General features: G+C 38.1%; 1 protein-coding gene across 2 annotated transcripts; it reads left to right on the top strand.

Annotated features, from left to right (window-relative positions):
* The first annotated feature begins 1,564 nt into the window (after nt 1-1,564).
* On the top strand, nt 1,565-23,690 carry LOC139138343 (uncharacterized). Of its 2 annotated transcripts, none has more exons than XM_070706675.1 (4): nt 1,565-1,685; nt 17,031-19,923; nt 20,762-20,906; nt 21,230-23,690. In XM_070706675.1, the coding sequence occupies exons 2-4, from the start codon at nt 17,056-17,058 to the stop codon at nt 21,436-21,438; spliced, it is 3,222 nt and encodes a 1,073-aa protein (XP_070562776.1). In that variant the 5' UTR covers nt 1,565-1,685; nt 17,031-17,055; the 3' UTR covers nt 21,439-23,690. The 2 variants fall into 2 exon arrangements, with proteins under 2 accessions (XP_070562776.1, XP_070562777.1); XM_070706676.1 differs by lacking the exon at nt 1,565-1,685 and adding an exon at nt 7,458-7,649.
* The last annotated feature ends 3,320 nt before the right edge of the window (nt 23,691-27,010 follow it).

Below are 27,010 nucleotides of genomic sequence, written 5' to 3'. Positions count from 1 at the left end.
AAAAGGAATATTTATCCAAAATTTTCTGGGATTTTTTGGAATTTACACCTTCAGAAATTGGAAATTCGCACATCGTTACCATGGACGATTTTATTTAAATTGTAAACTATACTTGGAAATGCATTCGACCACAAGCTGCAGTAACCATCTATTGCAACTGCAATCTCGTGCGCGTAATAGTAATCAACTATGATATTGATCAGCGTTGAGGAACACAATGGCTACATATGATGCTGTAAATTGTGACTTGACAAGGATGTCACAGCCGCCAATTCAACTTATATGTATAATGTATCATAAACAATGCTTGCAACTCTTGTCTCGGAGAGATAATAACTTAATATGTCTATATGCCAATTTTAGTACAGTACGCTTTCTGCTTATACAGAAAAATGCCTTGTTAGATCACTGGTTCGCAGCGACAAGTTCGCCTGTAGATCGCACTGGCAAACATTACCAGTATCATAACTGAATGTCTAGCATCGTAAATGGTGTTATTTTGGGTCACAGCTTCGTGAGCATTTCAGACAACAACTTCAACGTACAGATTACTGTGACATAGTTACTGCATGGTATATTGAGTCATGAAATTATCAATGGTGGCATTTATAGATATGAAGCGGATCCGACCGCCGGTCTCTAATTAAGATAACGGGATTAGTTTGTGCCTTGATAGAAACAAAATCAATGACTGACCTACATTATATTTGCTCTTCGGAAACAACAAATAAACTTCCCGGGGTCTATCGCCGTACTTCCGCGTTTATAGTGTGACAGAACGCCTGCTAACTCGTTGACGTCATGGTAGAAACATCGGCGAACTTGTAACCTCGTGTAGTAAGTTCACTTTAGCAAGGTTTGACAGTAAGTCAAATACTTTACAGCAGAGTTGGCCACTTCGACCAGGAAAAAATGTGCGGGATGATGTACGTAAATTTTATTAGCTTTCAAAGATCGATTTCGTCTATTGTTAGCTTTATTCCGCCGGAACTGGCAAGAGCATGTTTTGTTTGAAAACGGTTGAAATATTTATAAAAGAAACAGTAAAATTCTTATAAATATATGAAACAGTAATTGTGTACAGTTTAGGTTAATGGCCTCGACATGAAACTAAACTGTGAAAAATTAATTGTCCCGGGGTATTGAAGACATACGCACGTATGAGACCCAGCTCACCTGTCCTTTCCCTTGAAACTGGAAAGTATACGTTTAAGGAGCTGTCATTATTTTCGGCAGTGGGAATCGGATGTACACGTGGCTAAATATCAAAATCTATATGGGGTCCCCAAATTTTAGGCTTAAAGATGGCTAATCAAATGTTTTTTCGCACAACGATTTGGTCGACCCAGAGTTCGTTGGAAAATGACCAGTGGTGCAATAAATCCACTGCATCTCTGATAAGTTGGTAAAAAATGTGTTTCATTCATAATCAACATATTACAAGCGTACATACACGTAACCCCGGTCACGAAGTAAGTCACGTGATTTGGTCGTCCATCCTATCTACAGTTGACTAATCAGATGGAATTCATTGATTGCCGTCATCACGCACTGAAAAGCAGTGTCGACTCACTGCATGTGAGCTGTGCATTGTAGGGGCATATACTCGATCTAGGGACTTAGATGTCTTTGCCAGTAAGCTAGAAGAAGTGGTTGGTCTTTTTGTTTGGCTTGTAAAATTCTAGGTAGGTCTTCACATTTGTTACTATGCCGGATTTGTAACGTGTTTTCATGGTGTATTTTTTTAAGTTTGGGTCAAACCCAGTGTGTGGCTCCGGGTAACATACATATTTGTGCATTTATGTATGATACAAATGTGTAAACACACATCAAAACTACTCTCTCTCTCTCTCTCTCTCTCTCTCTCTCTCTCTCTCTCTCTCTCTCTCTATATATATATATATATATATATATATATATATATATATATATATATATATATTATATATATATATGTGTGTGTGTGTGAGTGTGTGTGTATGTACGTGTGTCTGTCTGTGTCTGTCTCTCTGTCTGTGTCTGTCTCTCTGTCTGTGCCTGTGTTGTAGATAGATAGATAGATAGATAGATAGATAGATAGATAGATAGATAGATGGATAGATAGATTGTAGGCAGTAACGCTAGTTTGCCAATATACATAAGAAGCACTGAATTATGTTTTAAGGAAAGGTCTGGCTCAAATTCTCGCGTAGGCCAGTGGTTTACTGTGGTTACGGTTTCTCTAATCTTCTCACATATAAATACTTACAACTTCCTTACGTTAAAAGCGAGTGACCCATTTCTAACTATGAGATACTAATTGCGGCCTACTGGCTTTCTTTCCATCTTTTCTGTCAATACTTTGCTTTCCATCACAATGAAATATCACGTACGTAGTGTTGGAATGGCAGTTGCTCCTTTTCATGCCTTTGTCATGGCGAGAAAAGGAGGCATCATGGGCCAGTGGCTAGAGCAATGAACGCACGATCTCAGGTTAGCGAGTTTGAGCCCCGGCATGGCTATAGTGCTGTGTCCTTGAGCATGGTACATTATTCTTCGTTGCTTCTCTCACCCATGATTGATGTGTTACTAGGAGGACAGTGATTGTACCTGTGTTTGTTTAGCTCTACTGCGCTGATTGGCTGCAAATGTGAGCTGTTGTTTGCTCCCCGGGGAGTTGAATGGCATCAGAATAGGTCCAATGACCAAGGGTAATAATAATTGTAAAGCGCTTTGAGCACAACTTGTGGATATGTGCGCTATATAAGAACCCGAATGACTGTAACTAAAGAAGGAGGCGGTAAACATTATTAGACGACGGAAACATTCATGCTTGAAGTACTCATTAACATTGCGTCATTACGTAGGAATATTTCATATTATGATAATTATTTCACAGCGTCGGGCTGCGTTATGCACTTTTTGATACCCATGGTAAAACTTAGGCTAAGGGAGCATTCGTTATTTACGGGGAGGGGGGCGATGGAATTTGAGCGACAAATGAAACGTAAAAAGCGACCCCCCCCCTTCAAAATCAAATTTCTAAAATTTGACCCCCCTCAATTCATCAATTGTAAAATGTGACCCCCCCCCCCCGCCCATGAAAAAAAAAAATTTCATCAGATTTGATTCATTAACCCTTCGCACCCTGTGGCCCCGGGCTGAAAAGTTTCCTCACATACTAGAGAATCAACATTTTTTGTGAAATGCCAAAATCAAATTTTATGCACACACATGAACTTGTAATCGCTCTAGTCTAATCAAGTACACTAATATCAATAATCAATAGTACATAATACACAGATTTACCTAGTTTTATATTGGAAAAAAATTATTCATAGTTTCCTCATAGACAAGATAGTGAATCAACATTTCGGTGACATTCCAAAATCAAATTTCTTGCACAAACATCCACTTGTAACCACCCTAGTCTAATCAAGTACATTAATATTAATAATCAAGCGTACATAAATAAACAGATTTAACTAGTTTTGTAATGGAAAAAAATTATTCCTAGTTTCCTCTGACAAGATAGTGAATTAACAATTCGGTGAAATTCCAAAATCAAATTTCTTGCTCACACATGCACTGGTAACTACCCTAGTTTGATCAAGTACATTAATATCAATAATCAAGAGTCTATAAATACACGGATTTAGCTAGTTTTGTATTTAAAAGAAATTATTCATAGCTTCTCATAGATTATGTATGGAGGATCTGTGTATTTTCTATTTTGCCTGGGAGTTCTTGTGTGTTATCACTGTATACCTAGGGAGTCCAAGACGGGAACTTTTCAGAGTGTGTTTTACGTTGCATGCTGCACTGACACTGGAAGGTTTGAGTGTCAGCGTGTGCTTTTTAAGTCAGATATTTCTCTATTTTGAGTTTTACTCAAGTCAGCAGATATTTAAAGAAACCGGTGAGTGGCAATGATCGAACTTCATGCGGATCGGACTGTTTATTTAAACCCTACGCCATCCTCTACTTTAGTCAATGGAACTAACATTGCTCACACAAGTGAAAGCCGTGCCGCAGTGTGCCGTATATTTGCAATATACGCACTGCACGCTGAGATGATAATATCACCACAAGTTGAAAGCTGTCATCTTTCTGCAGCAAATTGTGTGTTAACTGTGAACTTTATTCCTTTTATGAGTTCAGTCAGATGTCTGAGATTGTCATGAGAACATTATTTATGATTGTTCCACTGAACTTTTGTCGATGCGCGGAGTTAGCAGAGGAAGACTTCAGATTAGTTCGGCATGTCCCGACCGGAAGTAAACAAAGATCTAAGATGGCTGCTTCCGTGGTAGCTGAAATGGACGCTGCTTAGCAGTGAATTGTGTGTGTTGTCGCCGACTTTCATGAGCAGACATTACACGGGACTGACAATTGTGCTCATCATCGAACATTAGTTAAAGTCGCGTGTGAACTATTTGTGTTTCCCAGCCGCGTGGTCAAGTCTGAGGTACCTCTGCGGTAACGTTAAGTTTTCCATAGAAATTGTTAAGCATTTAGAAAGGGTTTGAACAGGGTTTTTGTTCTGAAATTGTGTTCGACTCCTGCCGTCGGGAGGTCGATCAGTACGGTTATTGTTACCATGGAGTAATATTTATAGTTTTGAAGTACGGTTCTACAATTTTATATGTAGACCCCGATATTTGACACAATATAGTAATATACAGATGTTTGTTACATTATATGACTGTGTGTTGGTTCCTCATTTCATGCCCCATGCTGTGTAGCCCTGCATACAGGTGTGTGCACGTGTGTTCCCAGCATTATATAGCCTCTACCACAGCCCTGCAATGGTCTTTGAAGAGACTTGAGGTCTCTGCGACCTGGACCTGGACCGCAATGAAGACTAAACGGTCTTTTTGGCTGAAATTCTGCTCTATTGGGGCAAAATCCTTTCCCTGCCTACCTTTACCTCCTAACCAATCCCAGAAAAGATGCGATTGACTTCTCCTAACGTCCAAAACCGCTCATTTTCTGAAACATAACATACTCAACAAGTTGTTTACCCATGGAGATCCCCATCTTGAATCTCGCTGCAGAGACCCCAGTTATCTCCACAGACCGTTGCAGGGCTGTGGTGGAGGCCGTATAACGCCAGGAACACACTTACCTGTACTCAGGGCTACATGCTCTGTTGCTGCTCTAGAGAGGTTAACGCCAGTCTCAGACTTGCTGGCCCTGCTAGAGAAATAAATTTGGCCGAGCTTCGGTCGGTTATTATTCTGCCGTCTCGAAACATCGGTTACACAAGCAACATTTCAGTGAAATTCCAAAGTCAATTTTGTTTTCCATAACTCAATACAAACCTTTGTAAAATTTAACACCCCCCCCCTTCAATCATTGATTGTAAAATTTGACCCCCCTAAAAAGCGGTTTTGTAAAAGTCAACCCCCTGATTTCCACCGCCCCCCCCCACCCCGTAAATAACGAATGCTCCCTAACGGATGAATTCAAAGCTGTAAGCGTGGGAATCAGATCGCATGAACCCAAGGGAGCATCAGCACAAACAGGCCAGAGGAAGGTCAAGAGCTGGTATCGTCGTCTTTATTCAGAAGACTTGCACGCTTCAATTCACCGACTGTATTAAAATGCAAGGCTTAGCCAGCAAAACTGTTTGCCTTATGACCCCTGACAAAATTACAGGGGTGGAGACCCAGCATTTTTCAAATAGCGTTGCACAAAAACAGAAACCCTTCAAAAGTGTGCTCGAAAATAATGTCCTTCCCCAATTTTCATGTTCAATAAACGGTTTCCCTCCCCGTGGGTGTCTCAGCCCATATCAATAATATCTTTTTGAAACTATTTCTCATTTGACCTTTTACCTTCGAAGAATACGTTTTCCTGCATTTATGAATGACCACTTTTATGTACGGTTTCAATTAATTCGATGAAAAATAGACCAAACCATTGCCATTGAGACAAGTGTTAAGAAAATGGATTCCATATTTACAATTACAAACATCAAATACCTCTATGCTGTAAGTTTGATTAAAATTAAAGTTCTAATTATCATGAATACAGCATAAAGGTAATTTTGATGGCGTAAACTGGTTGCCACGGAAACCTACGTTCCCAAATGGATGCCTTATTTGCAGTCAGAAACATAAAATACCTTTTATGATGCAATTTTGACAAACATGCAAGTTCCCTCATGATTTTAAGAAAATTGCAATTTTGGTTGCCACTGCAACATTTGCCCAGAAAACGGATGGCCATGTTGACAGCAGCGGCCCAAAATTACCCTTTACTGTAAGTTTCATGAAAATCTGACCTGTTATTATTCGCTTTATTATTTCCATATAACAGTTTTATAAATTATTAATTATTACTAGAAGTAAAGACGGAACATTTTGTAAATTGTTGGCCTTGAAACTGCTGTCATTTGAACCATATCGGCCACATCTTGCTTTCTTATTGTTGTGCAAAAACCGGTCACCTTCCTGCAATTAAAGGCATGCGTGAAATTCCATGATCCTACAAAACAAAACAAGGGCCCTCCCCTCCTGTAATTTCTTGGCTGGTGGGCGAATATTTTTGTCACGTTTGCGTGCAAGGTATGCAAGTGCTTTATCCCTAGCAGATGAACAATTTCATCTTACAGTCGGGCTTCGAGCACAAAAAAAAACATTCTTTCCTCGTTCTATAATCGGTTCACGCGAGAATCAAGGACCAATGGCCCACTTTTAATTTGCTACAATTTGCTAGAATATAGACTGCGTATTTCATGTTGGCTGAATCGATCTGAAGTTAATCGTACAATGTACAGCCAATAAAATTCGATCATCACCAGTACTATGCGTTAATGTAATCTGCAAACAAAGGGAATAATTCAACTTGGGTGTAGACTATGGTGACGTCACTGTAGTTTTGACTCTATTTGGAACTACAACCGCGAAGGAATACACTATTAGATGGGGGGGTTTAAGCAGATTAAGGAAATATAACTACATGTTCGTATTCATAAATTTAAATCACTTTAGGAGCAAGGATAACTTGAACGCTTATCCCTTTAGTACTATCTTTTCCAGTCACGTTGATATTATCGCAAAAGCTGTAGGCGGTCAAATATTTTTGATTGGTAACAATAGGCCAAACCCGGAATTCGAAACGACCACGGTACAAACAAAGCCATGTGCGCAAACGCGCACAGACGTACGTGTATTTCCATACGCGTTTACTAATAGTACACATGTGGGTTTGTTTGTACCGGCATCATGTGATTATTTGGACGTACTGAGTCTGTAGAACGCATCGCGTCCTTTTTATTCCGGAGTAGAACAATTGCTATGGATTCTCCCCCAGTTTTTAATCAACGAAAGATCGTCAATCTCCAGATTACGTTTGCATGTGTCGGTGCCTGGCAGTATTTAATTAATAGAGCCTGCGCAAGGTTCGGAACCGGAAATGCGGAACTAAAGGTGTGTGGCACATATTAGAGGAAGGTTCGCTTGTTGACGTTCATTTGACCCCCTCCTCCAATAGAACAGTTTGGTATCACAGTTGAATTTCCCCAGAGACATGACATTGAAGACATATTGATACTGGCGAGAACCCTCTGTAAAGTCCAGTCGTCTCAGGCAATATTATGGCATGTCAAGCGCGGTTTGGCGGTCATCGGACACTCGGCTAGGATGGATCCATGAGGCCTCGAGGTAGGTTGGGGACAATGCAGCGGCTGTTGATTTCTTGTACATTGTTGGTATGGGACAATCAAACTCGATCTTTGTCATTAGGCTAGTTTCATTTAGTAAATGTGAGAAAGTCAATGTCTTCGGACATCTTTTCCGCCATTTTCTATAATTGAAGGTGCAATGTCTTGGTCAGAACTTTGAAAAATACAGCGGCAGTGACATCGGCAGCGTTTGCAATCAGTATAAGGTAAATTTTGTCACTTTTTTTATCAGCATACAGATGGCTTTTTAGGTGTGATGTTTGTGACGAAACGTTAGGCTTAGATCAGCGTTTCGCTCTTTATTGATTAACAATGACTTGGTACTCGGTTGTAAAAACTTGAAGGTTTCGAAATCTGCTGATCAACCTGCGAAAAAAATGCTTGTGGTATAGGTGGTACCAAGATAACAGGTGTATTTTTGACCTGCTGTTGAAATTTTATCTGACTCTACCGCCTATGGCTTTCGAGACCACTTCTGCGTCTATCATTTTCCCATTTGTGAATATTTCAGTTACCTTGCAAAGATGCGACAAAGACATTCAAGGGGCTGTGGTGATTATATAATGATGTTGAAAGCATAAACAGTCGGTAGAGACACTGTCGTGTGGGGAAACTGCAGCTGTTAACCTGAATTTATAGTATACGAACATGCTTGGAAAACGATCTGTCCACGAGTGGGAACTGAAATTTAAAACAGCAACGATGAGTGTGGAATACCGCTACAAAAGTACCCCTCAACCATTGTTTTCGTTACAAAAATATCTTCAGACAAAAACGTCGTATCGATGACATTTGCGATTGTTTTGTTTTTAGGTTGCAATTTCCATGACGGATAACCTACGATTTCAGGTTTGCAACACAATAATTGACCAGAAAATTATCACATATATACAGAATATATTCCGAGAAGCCTTTTATAGGATAGTTTGACAGTACAACCGAAATAACAAAATCTGATTTTTTTGTTCAAGAGATGCCAAAGTTGTGACTATCTGCATACCAATGTATAAGCTTTAGTACGTGTTTGTCAGGACCATACTGTTAAAGAACACCATTAATGAAAACAATATTTTACGTTTTCCTGTGCAAAACCTGGCCAGGTTTAGCGACCGCTTGTCAAAAGAGTACCTTTAGCGAGGAGCACAGTCAGTTTGATACTATCACGAACTGACGTCGTTGCCTCCCCTGTAACCACACGGTCGCACCTTTTATTTGTATTCAAACACATCTTTGAACTAACCGCTTTTGTGAAAGTATAAGAATTTAAAAGCGATACCGATGCATTTAACGCGCAAGTGCATGATTGCTGCTGATAAGTTACTATACAAACGAATGTTCATCAAACGTGCGTGAATGACTCACAGGCACTTATATTTGCTAAAATAAATCTCACCCTGGAGACCTTCTGACACGAGTATGACCGGCGGGACTGTTCTATAGAATAAATTTTCAAAGCCGAAAGGTTTTATACGTAATGCAAATACATGACTAACATCAGGCAAGCATTGACTGTTCAAAATTTCCTCTCCGTTCAACGAGTGATAGCTTGCATATTTTTCCACGTACTTGTGCGCCATATATCATACTATTGGTGCTGAGAGTGTTCTCTGTGTCTGTTTCAGAAAGGATAGGACCTTTATCAGCACCAATATAAAATCGTCGTCAAATGTTTAAAATGTAACTTCTTCAGCGGCCTTCAAACTTTGCCACTTTTCGTTAACAGACACTGACAATTGGCCTCGACTGTATATGTATACAGGGTGGATAAATACATCTCCCACTGGCCCTTTTGTTTTGGATGTTGTTTCCTGTAAATCATTCTATCACACACGCTTATTGCCTTTCCCAAACACTGCAATAGGATTCGCCAAATTAGCTATCCCAGTCATTTCGATTCACCCACGATAAATGTTTGTACTACATGAAGTTTGTTTTCTGAAGAACTTGCAATCCAGAGTTGATTCACGAGCTACAAGAAACCATGGCAAGTTTCAAATATACCGAAAAACACATATCTTTAGGCTCTCGATGAATGCAACCGGTATGCGAAGGGTGAACGACAACAGGACAATGACGTCTTTTATGCGTGAGCGGAAGTTTCCACACTGGATGTGAAACCAGCAGGGGAAGTGGACTGCTTTTAGTGAGCGGTCAGTGGTGTGTGATGAACTCAATGACAACAGACCATACAGAGATGTCTCAATTAATTAATGTATTTATTTATTTATTATGAAGTAATGGAGTAATGTATGTATGTATGTATGTATGTATGTATGTATGAATGTATGTATGTTAGTATGTATGTATGTATGTCTGGCGGTCAGTGGTGTGTGATGAACTCAATGACAACAGACCATACAGAGATGTTTTATTTATTTATTATGAAGTAATGAAGTAATGTATGTATGTATGTATGTATGTATGTATGTATGTATGTATGTATGTATGTATGTATGTATGTATGAGGTGCAATTAGACCTGATAGTTGATGCAAATAAGTCTGACACTAGGCCTACACAAATGTTAAGCTTTTATTTATAGTAGATTCTTGTTGAATCATTTTCAATGAATGATACATTAGTCTCTTATGAGCTATTATATGGAATTCACTTTTTATATTACGTCACAACTACAGAATGTTTGGGCAACCTCAAGGCGGCGTCTACTCAAAATTATAAAAGCTATTGTCATTCTTAGCTCACGTGTTTAGCGATATGTCTGTCCGTGTGAGTGTGTTAGTGTGTCTGTCTGTCTGTCTGTCTGTCTGGCTGTCTGTTTACACGATAACTCAAAAACGCCTGAATTGATTCAAGTCAGATTTGGTAGACAGGTACCATATGCTAATGGTAAGAACTAATTAGATTTTAGTTAGTATGGCTTGCATATTAATGAAGTTGTGAAATAATGGTTTCCTATGGAGATGGTAACGACAGTGTCGCCGCATTAAGAAATACTGCACAAAAATTAATGAAACTTTTCACAGATAATAATCTTAGAACATTATGATTATACTATAAGTGTCATGTCAATAATCTGTTCATTTGCATATTTAATGAACTTTTTAATTAGTGATGTTACTCCGAAATTCCTACACCAAATTTTATGATACCTGCTACAAATATTGATGTCATAGATATGTAATTGTAGAAGCATTTTTTTTTTTTATTTTTTTTTTTATTCAGTCCATCATCCAACAGGCGTTAGCCCAATTACAGGATGAGGTAAATAACCCACTAACTCCCCAAATGGAGCATATAACTCCGAAATAACTGCACCAAATTTGGTGTAATCTGCTGCAGATACTGATCCTACAGATATCTGACTGTGTTTGAGAAGCATTTAGTAGTCTGAAGTTAATTAAGACTTCATTTGCGTATTTAATGAACTTTGTAATCAGTGATGTAACTTTGAAATTATGGCAACAAATTTGGTGAAACCTGCTACAGATATTGACCTGGTAAATATCTAATTGTACTGAGAAGCATTGAGCGGTGTCGAGTTAAGAAACAGCTCACTTGCATATTAAATGAAGTTTTGTAATTTGTGATTTAACTTCGAAAGTCCTGTGCGAAAGTTGATGAAACCTGATACAGATATTGATCTGAAAGATATCTGATTATTCTGTGAAACATTTAGCAGTGTCAAGTTCATTAATGGCTCTTTGCATATATTATAAACTTTGTAATTATTAATATACCTCGGAAATAACAGCACCAAATTTGATAAAACCTGCTACAAATACTAACTGTTCTAAGAAGAAGTTAGCAATTGGCAACTTAATTCATGGTTCCATTACATATATTAGTAGTAATATACCTATGAAGTTACAACACCAAATTGATGAAATTTGCTACAGATATTAATCTGGTAGATGTCTGATTGTACTGTGAAGCATTGAGCAGTGTCAAATTGAGAAATGTCTCATTTGCATATGTCATGAATTTTTGCAATTAATAATTTGACTCCAAAACTAATTTTTAGCTCACATGTTCACACACGTGAGCTAATGTCATAGCGATGTCTGTCTGTTTGTCCGTGAGTGTGTGTGAGTATGTGTATGTGTCTGTCTGTCTGTCTGTCTGTTTACACGATAACTAAAAAACGCCTGAACAGATTCAAGTCAGATTTAGTAGACAGGTACCATATGCTACTTGCAAGAACTGATTAGATTTTGGTTAGTGTGACTTGCATATTAAAAAGGTATGACATATAATTTTTTTCATATAATGGTTTCCCTACAGAGATAGTTATGACAGTGTCGACGTTTATTAAAAAATACCACACAAATTTCATGAAATTTTTCACAGATGACAATCTCAAAACATTATGTTGACACTGTGAGTATCATGTCAATTAACTGCTCATTTGCATATTTAATGAACTTTTGTAATTAGGGACATAACTCTGAAATTACTGCACCAAATTTGATGATACATGCAACAAATATTGATCTGATGTATATCTAATTGTAATTAGAAGCATTACGCAGTGTCAAGTTAATAAACAGCTCATTTGCATATTTTATGAAGTTTTGTAATTAGTCATATTACACAGAAATAACTGCACCAAATTTTGATGAAATCTGTGCAAATACTGATCCGACAGCTCTAACTGTGGTGTAAAGCATTTAGTAGTGTGAAGTTAATTAAGGGTGCATTTGCATATTTATTGAACTTTGTAATTAGGTATATAACTCTGAAATTACGTCACACAACTTGGTGAAACTTGCTACAGATATTGATCTGATAAATATCTAATTGTACTAAACTCCGAAATAAATGCACCAAATTTGATGAAATCTGCTGCAGATACTGATCCAACGGGTATCTGACTGTGTTGTGAAGCATTTCGTAGTGCAGAGTTAAGTAAGGGTTTATTTGCATATTTAATGAACTTTGTAATTAGGTATATAACTCTAAAATTACGCACCAAACTTGGTGAAACCTGTTACAGATATTGATCTGATAAATATCTAATTGTGCCATGAAACATTTAGCGGTGTCAAGTCAATTAAGGGTTCATTTGCATATTTAATGAACTTTGTAATTAGTGATATTTCTCCAAAATTGCAGCATTAAATTTGATTAAACGTGCTACATATGTTGATCTGGTGGATATCTAATTGTCCCATGAAGCATTGAGCAATGTCAAGTTAATAAACAGCTCATTTGCATATCAAATAAAGTTTTGTAATTAGTGATTTAACTCTAAGAGTACTGTGCGAAATTTGATGAGACCTGCTGCATACAATGATATAACAGATATGTATTTGTTCTGTGAAGCGTATTACTATTAGTGAACCTGTTGTAAAACACGTGAGCACATTCAGTTCACATCTGGTGTATTTAGTAATATGAGTCAAAATTACTGTATCTACTATATATATGAAGATGGCAGATATCTGACCTATAATGAGAAATGTTAACAATTGTTCTGTCAATGAATTGCCAAACTACACTGATTTTATTGAAAGTTGCTGTAGGTGTTTTCACTTGACTTAAACTGTACTTAATGTTTCTTTCCTGCTTGAAATCCAAATGACAGAAGTCAAAGAGATTTAGCATCTTTATTTTAGCTCATTACATGTTTTTACATTTAATGACCTTTTGAATTAACTTATGGTGAATATTTTTCATGATGTTGAGATGTTGATCATAACACTTACAAAATTGTGGCAAAAGTTCAAATTTAGAGACAATGTCTGGTTCTAAATGTTTGTATATGTTGTTCTCTGATAGTAACAACAAAGTAGACAGAAAAGTGGTCCGTCCTTCTTTTTGGATTAGACAGTCCCCTCTCTCCTACGCTTTTTCTACTATGAACAACTTTGTTCTCATTTTTGATGATTTTAAAGTTCCATTAGCTGTATCTTCTGGCGATTTTTCCGTTAGTTTTGATTGAAATGATCACTGGCTCATGTTGAATAGCATGTCAAATAACAGAGAATCGCATATTATTCGGAAACATTACGTGCCCTACAACTAAATAACATGTGATTTTACAACGAAAAGTTCAATTTTTGTCCGGACAGAAACACAAACTCTGTTGACATGCGGATTGCAACGAAGGCATTCTTCTGCACCTGCGCGACCCATTTACAGCAATTTCAAAATAAATATTCATTACTTATGCCCGGTACTTACGTCGTAGTCCATTGTCCGAGCACGTTGCGTAGCCAGATGTCTAGCAATCCACGACGAAATGTTGTTTTGATCCCGTAATAAACGTGAACTTGTACATTTCGCGTGATCGCGGCGTCACCATATCTGCGTTCTCCCCAGCACGCTGAGCATACCAGACGTCAACAAACGAGGTCGGAAGGGCAACACGTTTGAACAAAAATTAGCAGTTTTATGTGGCTATAGCATCACTAATTATGTTTGTTTCTTCGTAAAACAACATTTTGCAACAAATATGAGCCTCCAACATGAAATTTTCCGAGGTAAAATATGGTCAAAAGTTACAAATAATGGTCCTTTAACAAAGACACACATAAAATTTGTCAGAGAGTTGTGTAATATTTCTGATTTTTTCATGTGTTGTGTATCGATGATATGATATTGAAGGCCAGTTTTACCGAATCAAAAGTACTAGTGACTGTTACAAACTGAGATATACAGCTGTGTAAGGATGCACCATCATACAACCATATAACTGAATCTTTAGCCTACCCTGACGGTCTGACTGCCCAATGTTTACCTGATATTAAACTCACGTTGATGAATGTATGTCTGCCGATTTGTGCATTTTTTGCGAGATATTTCCAAAGATATTGTCTGGTGAGAGACGTTCCTCAAAAGGGAAGGTAACTTCCAACAAGTACACCAGACTCTCCCTTCAGAATTCGAATAATCCCAATTGATCCTATTTATATAACCGATAATGACCAATTTGTTGATTTTACTTTGAAACTGCAAGCCTTAAAACCATACCTTCAATAAATAATTGTGTTTGAAATATGTTGGCAGACGTACGGTTTTGAATAATGGAGAATGATGACAAGGCAAACAAAACATAACGTAAAATTTACTGTGGCTTCTGTAATCTTATGTGTTTACGATGACTCGCACAGGTGGCAAATTCGTATTTAAGGTACCGAGAATTAAATAACAATGTTAGAATATTTTCACGGACGTAAGAGTTTGAATACTGAGAATGATGACATCGCAAACATTGTTTCGGTTGGGCCCACCATTAAATGTAGGACATAATAGAGCTTTCATTAATTATGAGGGGTGGCTGGAGGTAATTTGGAAATGTTATCATTTAATGAATTGTCCTCCCCAAAATCATAAAAAGTGTTAAACCTTTTCCCTTTTCTAATTTGTATAATAAGACCCTGCTCTTGCTCTAAACTTGGAAGATTGAAATGCTTGTATGGTCTTTATAGTACGACCTTGATAGGACTGCTGGCTTTGAGTACAGGTATTCAGACTGATTCCTAGACAGACTAGACATTTACTAGACATTGATTTGATAGATGTTTGCCTGTGTTAAATATTAAATTCACAAATGCAAACTTTCGTTGATTATTGTAACAGTTGTGAAGTACTTATTGTTGTTCTGCACATTCACTTTCAGATATTTTAATTAGTAGAATTGATTGAAGAATAAATCCATCCATCAATCCAATGTGACAGTGGATTTGCCTTTAATCGTTCACTGGTTTGCCAGGCTGAGTATTCGTGACGTCAAAAAATAAGTGGTTGTTCAAGCCTATCAAACAAAGGATGAAAACCTAAAAATAACTCAAAGGTGAGACAAGTTGTCAAAAGACAACCAAAGCCAACGTCGGTCAAATGCATAGCAAAACTTATTCAAAACCTATGGTCGTTACAAAAACTTGCAAATTCTGGTCAGGAAATTTCAGGTGACAGGAGAAATAGTCTCCAAGACTGCTAATACAGTAGAATGAACACTCTGAGTAAATTGAAAAACGTTTACCTGTGGGCCAAACCATAAACGAGACATAAATAAAAGGATAATGCGCAGCGTCAAGGTAGGCATCGTGTGGCTTCAAGGGCCATTCCGTGTTCTACGCCCCCGACAGTAACACATTCAGGTGTGACACAAAGACAGTACCATTCCTGCAACGATACTTTCTGAAACACAACACTTCCGGATTCAACTTAGAACAGTAAATGTTTGCATGCGGCATTGACTCACCGGCTTCACCAGGAATTGGCCATCTGATATCATTTCTAAAAGGGCGAGGAAACCGCACAACGAAAACACTCAAGCAGAATGTATCACGAAACGAGCAAAAACAGGTGAAACAAATGAAAATGACTCGTTTATTGAAGTAAATAACCTAAAACGGTGCTTTAGGGTGAAGCAAATCCTAAATTCGAGAGCAAAGAATATATGAGAGGCGAATATATACAATATATATAATGTATGATATATATTCTTGATATGCATATTAAGGAACGTGAACAGCTGCAAAAAATTGACAAAGACTGTAATACTTGGGATTCAGCCTTCACTTGTTTTATTTAAGTCGATGCTTGATCTCTTGCTGATGCAGCTGCGGTTCATCCCCTATGTAACAAAGATACCCTCCTTTCAGATGCAAAAATAAATCATAAGCTCGGAATAGTGTCTAAAGAAGTACCCGTTGGTCTTAAAGAGACATGCAAAGTAAAGTTGATCCTTACATTAAACCCAAGTCGCCTGCGGATACATGCGTGACTTTCGTACAATTTGGTGCGAATTATAGCGTGAGCAGGAGCCCTCCGACCCTGATATGAGCTGCTAGACGATCGCTATAAGGAGTTAGTTGTACGCAATTTTATGAACGCCTGCAGAAAGGATATTCCTACTAGCTTACATCATACTGTTGTTGTTGTTATTTTGTTTCTGGCGTTAAACCATTTTTATTCCGTAGTTTTAGCAACCAAATAAAGGTGAACGTTGATTTTAAAATTCAGCGACTGTTTTCGAACGACAATATAATACCCGGGATAGAGTATTGTTAGCGATAGGGAAGCCAAAGCTAAATGTTCTCATAGCCACTGAATGAACGAGAGCGAAAGCTTTCAACTGTTAAAATGTTTATGAGGAGAATCATAACAAGTACATGTCTTGACATTTTTGTTAAAAATTTGGCACAAAGACACAACCCCATGATGTCACACAGATGCATATGGTTTGATTGGTAATACGATCCAACATGGTCGAAGGGAGCCATTTTCATATTAACTGCTATAATAGCCAAGGCCTGCTTGGACTGATATTTTTAAAATTTCGTTGAAAGATAAACAACCTTATGTCATACATAAGCCTTCTATGGTTGTTCATCAGCCATTGTGTATCTACGTTTTACTGAACATACAACATTTGTTTCAATTCTCTCTCGTAGGATTTGAAAAAAAAGCAAATGTACAATGTCGAAAAAATTACAAGCGATGCTGTATGGATCTCCAAACTATGGGAGATGCTACAACTTTGGAGCACTAGCACATGACGATGAAGTGAAAAATCTCTACGAGAACTGCAAGCACAACTGTAAACTACCATTCAATCGAAGTAAAGTTATGTTTGTCGGTGATGCAAGGGTTGGTAAAACTAGTCTATTGCGTCTCTTGACTGGTGAAAGGTTTCAAATCGATGAGCCTAGTACCGAAGGAATTGAAACAAAGATGTATGAAACCAAAGATGTAGACTCCAGATGGAAAGAATGTAAGACGTCGACTTCAGATGAGTTTGAGAGGTGTGCGTCTTGGTGTACAGCTGAAAGTGCAATTCAAGCGTCGAAAACACCCTTCCAGGAACGATCAACAACATGTGATATCAGAGGCGAAGAATCCATGGACTTCATAAACTGGCCTTTTTGGAAAATTATTAAAGTTCTCACAAAGTTTTTCTTTCCTGGACTATTGCTGGTCTGTTTCCTTGAGAAAATTACAGGGGAATATGGTTACGGCCTTCTCCAATTAGCTTGTTATTTTTGCTGTCTAATATGGAGTAATGACTTCATGATCACATATCGGTATGGTACTGGTCTTACCATATTGACATATGTTGCAACTTTAGCATATTCATCAAGTAAATATTCTCTTATACATGATGTTGTCAATGGTGTCTTGCCATATGACTTCCAACGATCATCAATTCCCCACGTTTTCTGTATGATGATGTACCACTGGACATTTTATTTGGTTGGCTACGCTGTTGGTGCATTCTGTGGTATTGGTTTTCGGAATGGTGTTGCCTGGGGCTTATGTATGCTCGTGCCCGCAAGAAACATAAGCCTTCAAATTGATATATTGTGGTATAATGACAGCACCAACGTCTTGTCTTACCAAATAGGTTTCCCCTTTATTTTCCTTGGATTAGCATTTGGTTGCCTAATTTACATGTACAGGTATAAATTACAAGCGACTTTTGCATCAACAAAAGTCCTTTCCCCTCTGTTGGTGTGTATTTCTCTTCTAGCTTGCATCCCTACAATTCAACATGTAGCTATCTATGTCGTGTTCGGTACCTTTATCTGGGTTGGCACTTTTTCAGGTATAGGCTCGGGAAGAACAGCAAATGTTACACTTTGTCTCGGATATCTAACAAAGAGATTTGGGGGTTTACTGATCGGGATAACTATTGGTTATTTGTTTGGCTTTACCTTACCATCGCGCAGCCTATCAACATTATCTCTGTTTGTGTATGTGATTTCTGTTTCAACGCAGCCTTTCGTAGATCTGTACATATATTGTAAAGTCAGGCGACAAATCATGCCTATAGTTCACGTGCGTGAAGCAATAAGACAGCAAATACGAGGAGACAAGCATCTTGCAACTCGTCTCAGTTTATGGGATTTTGCCGGTCAAGAGTTGTATTATTCAATGCATCATGTTTTCATTTCTGCACATTCAGTTTATGTATTGGTATTCAGTCTTGTAGACGCCATAAAGGACAGAGAAAAACAGCTCAAAAGAATTGTGTTTTGGCTAAATTCTATTTGTACCCACACGGAGAGTCAGGACACTGCCATATTTTTAGTTGGTACTCATCGAAATAGCATTGATTCTAGGCAACGTTCTGAAGTGGCCTGCTATCTAACGGAGAAGCTATCTATATACAGGCTTTGTGATCGTTTTGTGAAAAACCCTAACGGCATGCTTGTTTTTGCAATCGAGAATTCAGTTCCATTAGACGAAGATTCTCATAATCTCCAGAGGTGTATACTGAAAGAAATAGAAGATATGATGTACGTGCGTGAAGAGTTTCCTGTACCATTCATGAACTTTTACAAACTAATCAATGAACGTAAATTTCAAAACGGTGGCAAACAAGCAATATCGCTTTATGAAGACATTAAAGTCCTCGTAAAACATCAGTTTTTAGTTGAAGAAATTGAGCTTCGGAATATGCTCTCGTTTTTTCACAAAGCAGGCGAAATTATATATCAACCTTTTGATTGTCACCTAAGTAAATACATTATTTTTGATCCCAACGTTCTTGTCAGTTTGATGAAAGTTTTGATAACTATTCCTCCAAGAAGTCAAAGATCCCGTCACTTGGCCAAATCTTGGGACAAGATGGACAAGCAAGGACTTGCAGACCCTAATCTCATAAACCACATTGCCGATTCAGTTGGTTTATCAAAAGAGCTAACTCTAGCCTTACTACTTGCCTATGATCTGGTGTGTCTGATACCAAGAGAGTCCAGCGACGATGAAGAATTGTACATGGTCCCGAGTATTCTACCTGCCTACGAAACTGATGGCCAATGTGACTCCATGCCAAGATGGCAGACTTTTCACAATGACGATGACGTATATTATTTTGACTTTGGATCTTTCCTACCTGACGTAGTTTTTTGGCGTTTGTTGGCTCGTTGCATGAAGTCTCCAACAGTTTTGAAATCATCACTGAAGAGACACGCCTACAGTGACATCGCAAGATTTTCTTTTGACCGTCACATCACATACATACTCCAACTTGTCCATCACATACCTGTTGAACAGAATCTGATAAAAGTCACGGTCCAAAAGGCCCCTGGTGTTGATTCTAAAAGTTTGCTCCAGTGGCTTTTGGACCAACTGAATATCATACGAAGACGAGATTTCAAGTTTATGGAATTCACACTGGGAATGCTGTGCCCGTACAAGATCCATGGAGAATATGAGAACCCAAAACACCTCCATATCATAGAGCTAACAAGTCACAGTGGAAAACTTCTAGATAATCCAAGGCTCAAACTGTTATGTGAAGGTAGACGGAAGATACTAACTCCGTACCCTGTGTTTACTTCGGTGAGTTTACATATATGAGTGTTACCTAGGTTTTTGTCCAAAGAATTGAAATACTTGTCGTACCATTGTTGTAAAATTGTAGGATAGGAGAATGAAACTGCTGGAGAAATCCTTTTCTCAATTGTTTTCCCATTTTACTATCTACCTTTGATTTTAAGTAGCTCAGCGAATTCAACATTTAGCCGAGTGGTTCTGTCTGTGGCCTCTCAGCTAGGCGACTGATGCCGTATGTTGTGGGTTCGAATCCGATTGAAAACTATCCGAATTTTCTACCCTGGGTAGGTAACACTGCTGGTGGACAGAATTGTCCCCGAGGTTATCGTTCGCCCAGTTAAAGCGATGAAATTCGTTTCTTCGCTTCGATAAAGTGTGCATGTGCGATGTATGATAGTGAGCATGCGTGCGTGAGTGCTTCACGAACTCTACAACGTGTTGAGCGGTCTCAGTCAGAAAAATGTAACAACTTAGCCGGCTATTGAACCACTCTTTTTTGGAGTGGAGATTTAGCCGAGTGGTTCTGTCTGTGGCCTCTCAGCTAGGCGACTGATGCCGTATGTTGTGGGTTCGAATCCGATTGAAAACTATCCGAATTCAACATTTATATTTCAAAAACGATGTACAGTCAACCGCAAACACTTCACCTTTACAATTTTGTTCGTGCTAAAGCATAAACCATATTCTTGGTATTTCTACCTTAGCATGTAACTTGCAATTACAAGGTCATAAAATTATAATATACCATGTTTAGATAAACAAAGTGATTTTAATTTATGAGGGTCATTAAGAGGGCCTTTACATACAGAAGCCCAAATTTAATATTATTGTTGTTTTGTGCCAGCGTGAAGAGAGTGATCAAAGGTTGCCAGGTCAAGTATCTGTAAAGCTTGAGACTCGCATATCTGATATGCCACCAACTCTGTACCAAGACATCTGTGATCATCTCAATGTTGAACACATGAGAGGTGATTGGAGATTTCTAGCTGGTGAGTATTTCACGGTCGTATGTCGTTGTCCGATGGCTATTGTCAGTGACAGTGGTGGGGTTGGTGATGGTTTAGAGAGCAATGGGCAAGGGGAGCTGATAGTACCTGTTGCATTGTTTTATGATGGTGATGGCTACATCGATTGGAACGTCACTGTGACACCTGTGTTTGCAAAGGAGTCGCGCTGGTCGAGCACTTGACTTTATGTCAGAAGATTTGATGAGGAGGTCTTGCTCAGCTTTCTTATATTTTAGCCCGTTTCAATAGTCTTTTTTACAAACAAATTGTTTAATATGATTGTGGTCATCTTTTTTCCTATAAAGGTGAACTTGGATACTCGGCTGGGCAAGTCCAAATATACAGTCGGAAGAGTAATCCAACCGGTGAAATCCTTAATGAATGGTCAAGATATCATCATGCAAATGTCAAGAATCTTCTAGAACTACTACAAAGGCCATCTCTTGAGCGGTATGACATCGTTTGTATCATTAGGGAACACATCAACCAAGAATCGCAAGAAGAAATGTCATAAAATTGCCGATTTTGACTATATTTGGATAAAGTTAAACAGCAGATGAACGGACCTTATTGAGAAGACTATGACAGGTCCCGGAAAGCAACACATGTAAATTTTACGAAGTACAATTAAGTAGTGTCGATTGAAAAAATCGGCCAACATTTATGAGGCATAAACGATAACTTGACAGTTGTACAGTTGTAAGAGAGACTTTGGTCATCCTCCACCCATCCTGGTGAAAGAATCTGTTTATTGGGACAAGTGTTGAAGCTACAACTGCAAGTGCAAAATTAGGTTGGTCAAGTTTCTTAACACCAGATAGAAGCCACTTTACAGTGTCAACGATTGCACCATGTTTCTCTGACCACTTAGGGCAGAAAGAAATAAGCAGTACTGTACAGAAAATAGCTAAACAAACTCACCCTTGTAAATCTTCTCCAAATTATACCTTTTTAACCAGCTGGTTTAGCAAAATATTTTAAGACGAATGGAGAAATTTTGATAACACAGCTTTTGTCATCAAAACCTATTTTAAAAAATTAGATCAAAGTATTGACAATTTATGTGAGATATTTGTAGGAAAACTCTCTTTTAACCAGGAGTCCTTTTCAAAACGTCTGTCAAAATTTTCGACTCGTTCAATTTTATCCCCGTACTGACGAATAGCATAACCATACGACTCGAGATAATGATGTGTCATATTGAATTTCAACTTTGTACAATGTCATGATGGCCATGAGGCACACATATTTTGTTATCAAGCAGCCTAGTGATACTTTAGAAATGTCAAAACAGCTAGTCCAATGTTTTTCAAATACTTTTTTCATTGTATGGAACGTCCGATATTTATGGAAGATTTCATCATTGTAAATCTATATTTTCTGAGAATATTCTTCATTATTTCTGTAACAGTCTTGCTATCTTCACCATTATCTTGCAAAAGCGAATACACCCGAGGTTTCCAACCTTTGAATTCTACCACTGACATACTGTGTTTCTTCCTCATAATTTACAATTACATGTATGTATGTTCTCATGAAAAGGCAAGTACTGTGGAAAACTCAAATTATCAAATATATATCTATGAGTCCAAGAGTCTTTGTTTGTATCCCAAGTTTTGATTTCACATTTTAGTATGTGAATTTCTGTGAACAATAATATTGTATTTTTATGAAGCATCTTGAGCATTTACTTGAGATAGAAAGTTTTCATTACAACGTCGATGATTCAAGAACACACATACTGAAGTTAGATGGCCTATTAAGTGTCAGAAAGTCTTATACTTTTGCACACCTATGAGATTTTCATTTAAAATTTTACTTCACTCATAAATGCCTACTACTTGTACTTGTACTTGTATTATGACGTCTGTTACCTGTCAATCGCTATGCATCATTATAAGCTTCTAGAACAAACTTGTTTCATAGGAATTGAGAACGGCACAGCACGACCCGTCCCGGATTTCGAATATTATAATTTACCTGACTGATAATCAACTGCAAATTTACGATCACATTTCCTTGTTGTTGTACAGTAAGACACTCAAAATGTAAACCATTTATTCTACTGGTTTTTCACCTGTTCTTACAGTTGAGTCGTCTCAAAGCTCATTAACATCTTACAATTCAAGGCTTAATTGATTTATCCAATTCTAACAACCTTCCTAATCTATATGACAACTGCACGTTTATGTTTCAGCTGCTTTACAAACTAATGATACATCTTTGTTGAGTTAAGGTAGAACGCACCTCGGGGACAGACATTCGGACTCTCAAACTTTTACAATTCTCTTCTGATATACCACATGTGGGGGTTCATTTTAAAGCTCTTGGTGTAAGAAAACTTTTCACCGGCTTAGTTTTTCGAAATTCAAAATTTTTATTTTTCTCCATAGAGTTAACACAGGGATGGCGGCCATTTTGAATTTCTAATATCGGTAAATCTTGGGTAATTTGTTTCTCTAATACCAAAATTTGCACGGTGACCCCCTATTTTTATTCTTGATTTTGAAAGAGAATGATTGAAAGATTCCTTGAGAAAAGTTAGAGCAAAAGTTTAAGTCTTTCACTTTCGAGGTGCATATTACCTTAACAGTCATGTTTGATGAACCTCTTACGTGTATTTTTTATTATTCATTGTATTTTTATTGGACGCATTGTTATTTGCAGAGCAGTATTCCTCAGCCTCGAAGATGCATACGCAACCTTCCAGAGGTAGTCGTGAATCTCCAGACCAATTAACATAAATAGCAATTATATTTGACCTGTCACGTGCTTATCATGATCGTCTATCCCTCTCCAGGGCTTATGCTGTCTGCTAGTGCCTCTGTGATCAAGAGTAACTCTTACAGAGCCTAGCAAGCGAGAGTAGGTCACTGTGTGAAAGTTGTTGCGCATTTTTTTCGTCCTTAGAACCCGGAAAAACAATGATTACACGAGGTTTATAGTTTTGTCTTATCATAGCCACAAAGTTTTCTGTGAACATACGCATACCTTAGGAATCAGTGAGTATTGCAAAGACATCGCCAATCGGGACAAATATTCCACAGTCATATCGCACATCTTGCTATGATTTATCCTCAAGAATTGGAGATTAAAGAAACTACAGAAACGGCCTCTTTTGCTTCATATCTGGATATTTTCCGTGATTTTGACTCTAATGGTCACCTTTCTACTAGGCTATATGACAAGAGGGATGATTACAACTTCAGTATTATCAACTTCCTATATCTCATTTGTAATATTCCACTCCAACCAGCATATATAGTTCCAAGCTTATTCGATATGCAAGAGCATGCAGTTCATATGGTGACTTTTCAGAGAGACATAGCCACCTACCTATCTTACAAACTTGTAAATTAAGGTTACACAGAGAAAGGCTTGTCTCTACATTCAAACTCTTTTTTTTTGCATATCAAAGGCTGGTAAATAGATACGATATCTCTCTTCGACAAATGATCGCTGATGGCATCGGTGACATTGGGCCTTAGGGACTGTCAGTTTCTTCGCCCTGGGGGGGGGGCGGTGGATTATTTTTTGCCGACGTCAAAAAATGGCTGACCCCCCCCCCCTTTTCCAACTTCCGAAAACAGGCTGACCCCCCTATTCCAGCTTTCGAAAACAGGGTAACCCTCCCCCCCTGCGCGCGACAAAGATAAAACAAAAGGTGGAATATAAATTGAATAATTCTGTATATATATATATATATATATATATATATATATATATATATAATTTAAACATTCAGTCATTCTGTGTTTTAATGAAATTGTTGTCATGTCAGTTGTAAGATAGGAATTTAACAGTGTCAATTCTAAAGTTTGAATACAGTATTTTGAATGAGCTGCGAATGTACTCGACTCTTTTTATGCACAAAGCAGATGTGCAGAAATGTTGTAAGAAAAATGTGATTGTGAAATATTAGTGCATGTTGCTTTCAAACACTGAATTCTTATAGAGGAAACAGAAAAGTATCAGGAACTTATCATGCGTTTCATATGAACTGGTTATTTCATAATGATCAATACACTTTGCAAAACAGACTTCCAATTTACAGACATCAAGATATATCTGACATAATATCTCTGATATATTAATTTACTGCGCCCGAAGGGTGCGCCGAAAAATATTAAACATCCAGATATCTCTAATATATATACATATCTGATATATGAAAGTCATGTAGCTGAAGGGCATGCTGAAAAATATTGTTTGATATTTTAAAGAAATGCGCCCGAAGGGCGCGCCGAAAAATTTTAAACATACAAGTATTTATATGTATGTATGTCTGATATATTATATTAAAGTTTTGCACTAGGGCGGGGCTCTGAAAAATGTCTTATTATTATTAAAGTTATGCGCCCAAAGGGCGCACCGAAAAATGCAACTGAATGATGAAATTTGTGGCTGGAACAATGCATTTTTCGCAAGTATGAGCCATGTCGAAATTAAAAAACACACTGACCCCCCCCCTATTGGGCATTTCAAAAACATGGTGACCCCCCTACCACCAAAGTCAAAAACAAGGTGACCCCCCCCCCCCATGAATCCACCGCCCCCCCCCCGGCCGAATAAACTGACTTGTCCCTTAGTTGGTGACCACTACCTATCTGACTTACAGATTGATATATGGCGGTTGCCACATGTAGTGCATGGTGCACTTACTATTTTCAGAACACCTGACATCACTTCTTGGTCCTTTTTGCCAGAGGCAAAACACCTTTTTTCATTAATTTGACTTTGTTGTGTGTACCAGTGCTTTACTGTCTGTTCTGTGCTGTTTTGTGCCTATGTTGCTAAAAGTGTTATTTAATTATGGATGGGTAAGATTAGGGTTTCGAGACCAGCGGTCTGAAATCCTCTTGTAATCGTTTTGTTGTACTTGGGCCTCAGCCCAAGTACATTTGTTTTCATTCCGTGGGAAAAAACTCTGTAAGGTATAACCATTTCTGGCTGAGACCAGGGAGGGCAAAATGTCTTGGCTTCATCTTTCTTGGCATAATAAATGGCGTAATGATGTTAACTGAATGGAAGTGCTGCTCTCAGCCAGTCTTGAATAAGTGAGATGTGAATATTAATGCTTCTCTATCTGAGTTTTTGCCACAAATTCTTCTGAATATAATCAAAATGTGCATCGAAATGCAACAATTAATGCACCCTCCGTTTCCTAAGCGATGGCACGACCCTTGCTACACCCACTGGACGAGCCAAAGTGGGAGGGGTAATTTCAGTTTGGTCGAACAAGAGGGCTCGAGACCAGAATTTAACATTTAAACTTGTAACATGTTTAATCACTGACAAGATGTGGACTAGTGTTAATCAAAGTAAAAGTGTGAAAAGGAAAGGTTTTATATCCCGGAGACAATGAAAACATCACGACTGGAAACTGTACCCCCAGTTGAGAATAGTAATGCCCACAGCGATGGAGAACACTTATTCTTGAGCTTAGAAAACCAGACCATCATTTCGAAATAGAGCTGCAGATTCGAGAAGCTCATTCAAAATAGCTAGGTACACCCCATAAAGGGGTGGTTTCGAGTTTTGAGGGCAAATTTCGCCTCCTTCATATAGAAATCGTACGTTTGTTTTTCCAGGAGAACACACCATTTGACACAAAATTTGCATGTAAAGGGGTCGCCAGTAAGCACGTGGTCAAATCTGGCATAAGAAACAATATGAAATGTTGGGTAAAGCCAGTCCAAAATAAACTGATTTGAACTTTTGTGTTTTGTAATTTATACCACTGCAGTAACATTACTTTTTTTGACAACATCACACAATGTAATACGTTTTGAAACTGAATACTCCGACATATTCTGTGTCTCCTTTGCTAAAAATTACCGTATGCCGATTACCATGTAAGGAGATGATGACGTCAAGACAGATTTGTAGTGCGTTTGGTCCTGGATGGTGCACGAAGTTTTGTCAAGGTAGCTTGTGTATTTATTTCCTAAATGGGAGAGATTAGGGTCGATCTAAACGAAGGCCGAAGAATGTTATGATACTCTAAGCGAGCTGAACTCTAATGCGAATGGTTGGATAATTTGGAGGATGTCTAGAATGATCTTGTCTCATTAAGATTATTTGGC

Source organism: Ptychodera flava, chromosome 8 (assembly GCF_041260155.1).
Source record: "Ptychodera flava strain L36383 chromosome 8, AS_Pfla_20210202, whole genome shotgun sequence".
Taxonomy (NCBI): Eukaryota; Metazoa; Hemichordata; class Enteropneusta; family Ptychoderidae; genus Ptychodera; species Ptychodera flava.
The sequence above is the reverse complement of the archived record's forward strand: the minus strand, read 5'-3'. Positions and strand labels throughout refer to the sequence as shown.

Coding starts and splice junctions, on each gene's coding strand:
- LOC139138343 (XM_070706675.1), top strand. CDS start 17,056: ATGTCGAAAAAATTACAAGCGATGCTGTATGGATCTCCAAACTATGGG. Junction 19,924..20,761: donor CGTACCCTGTGTTTACTTCG/GTGAGTTTACAT, acceptor GTTTTGTGCCAG/CGTGAAGAGAGTGATCAAAG. Junction 20,907..21,229: donor TGATTGGAGATTTCTAGCTG/GTGAGTATTTCA, acceptor TTTCCTATAAAG/GTGAACTTGGATACTCGGCT.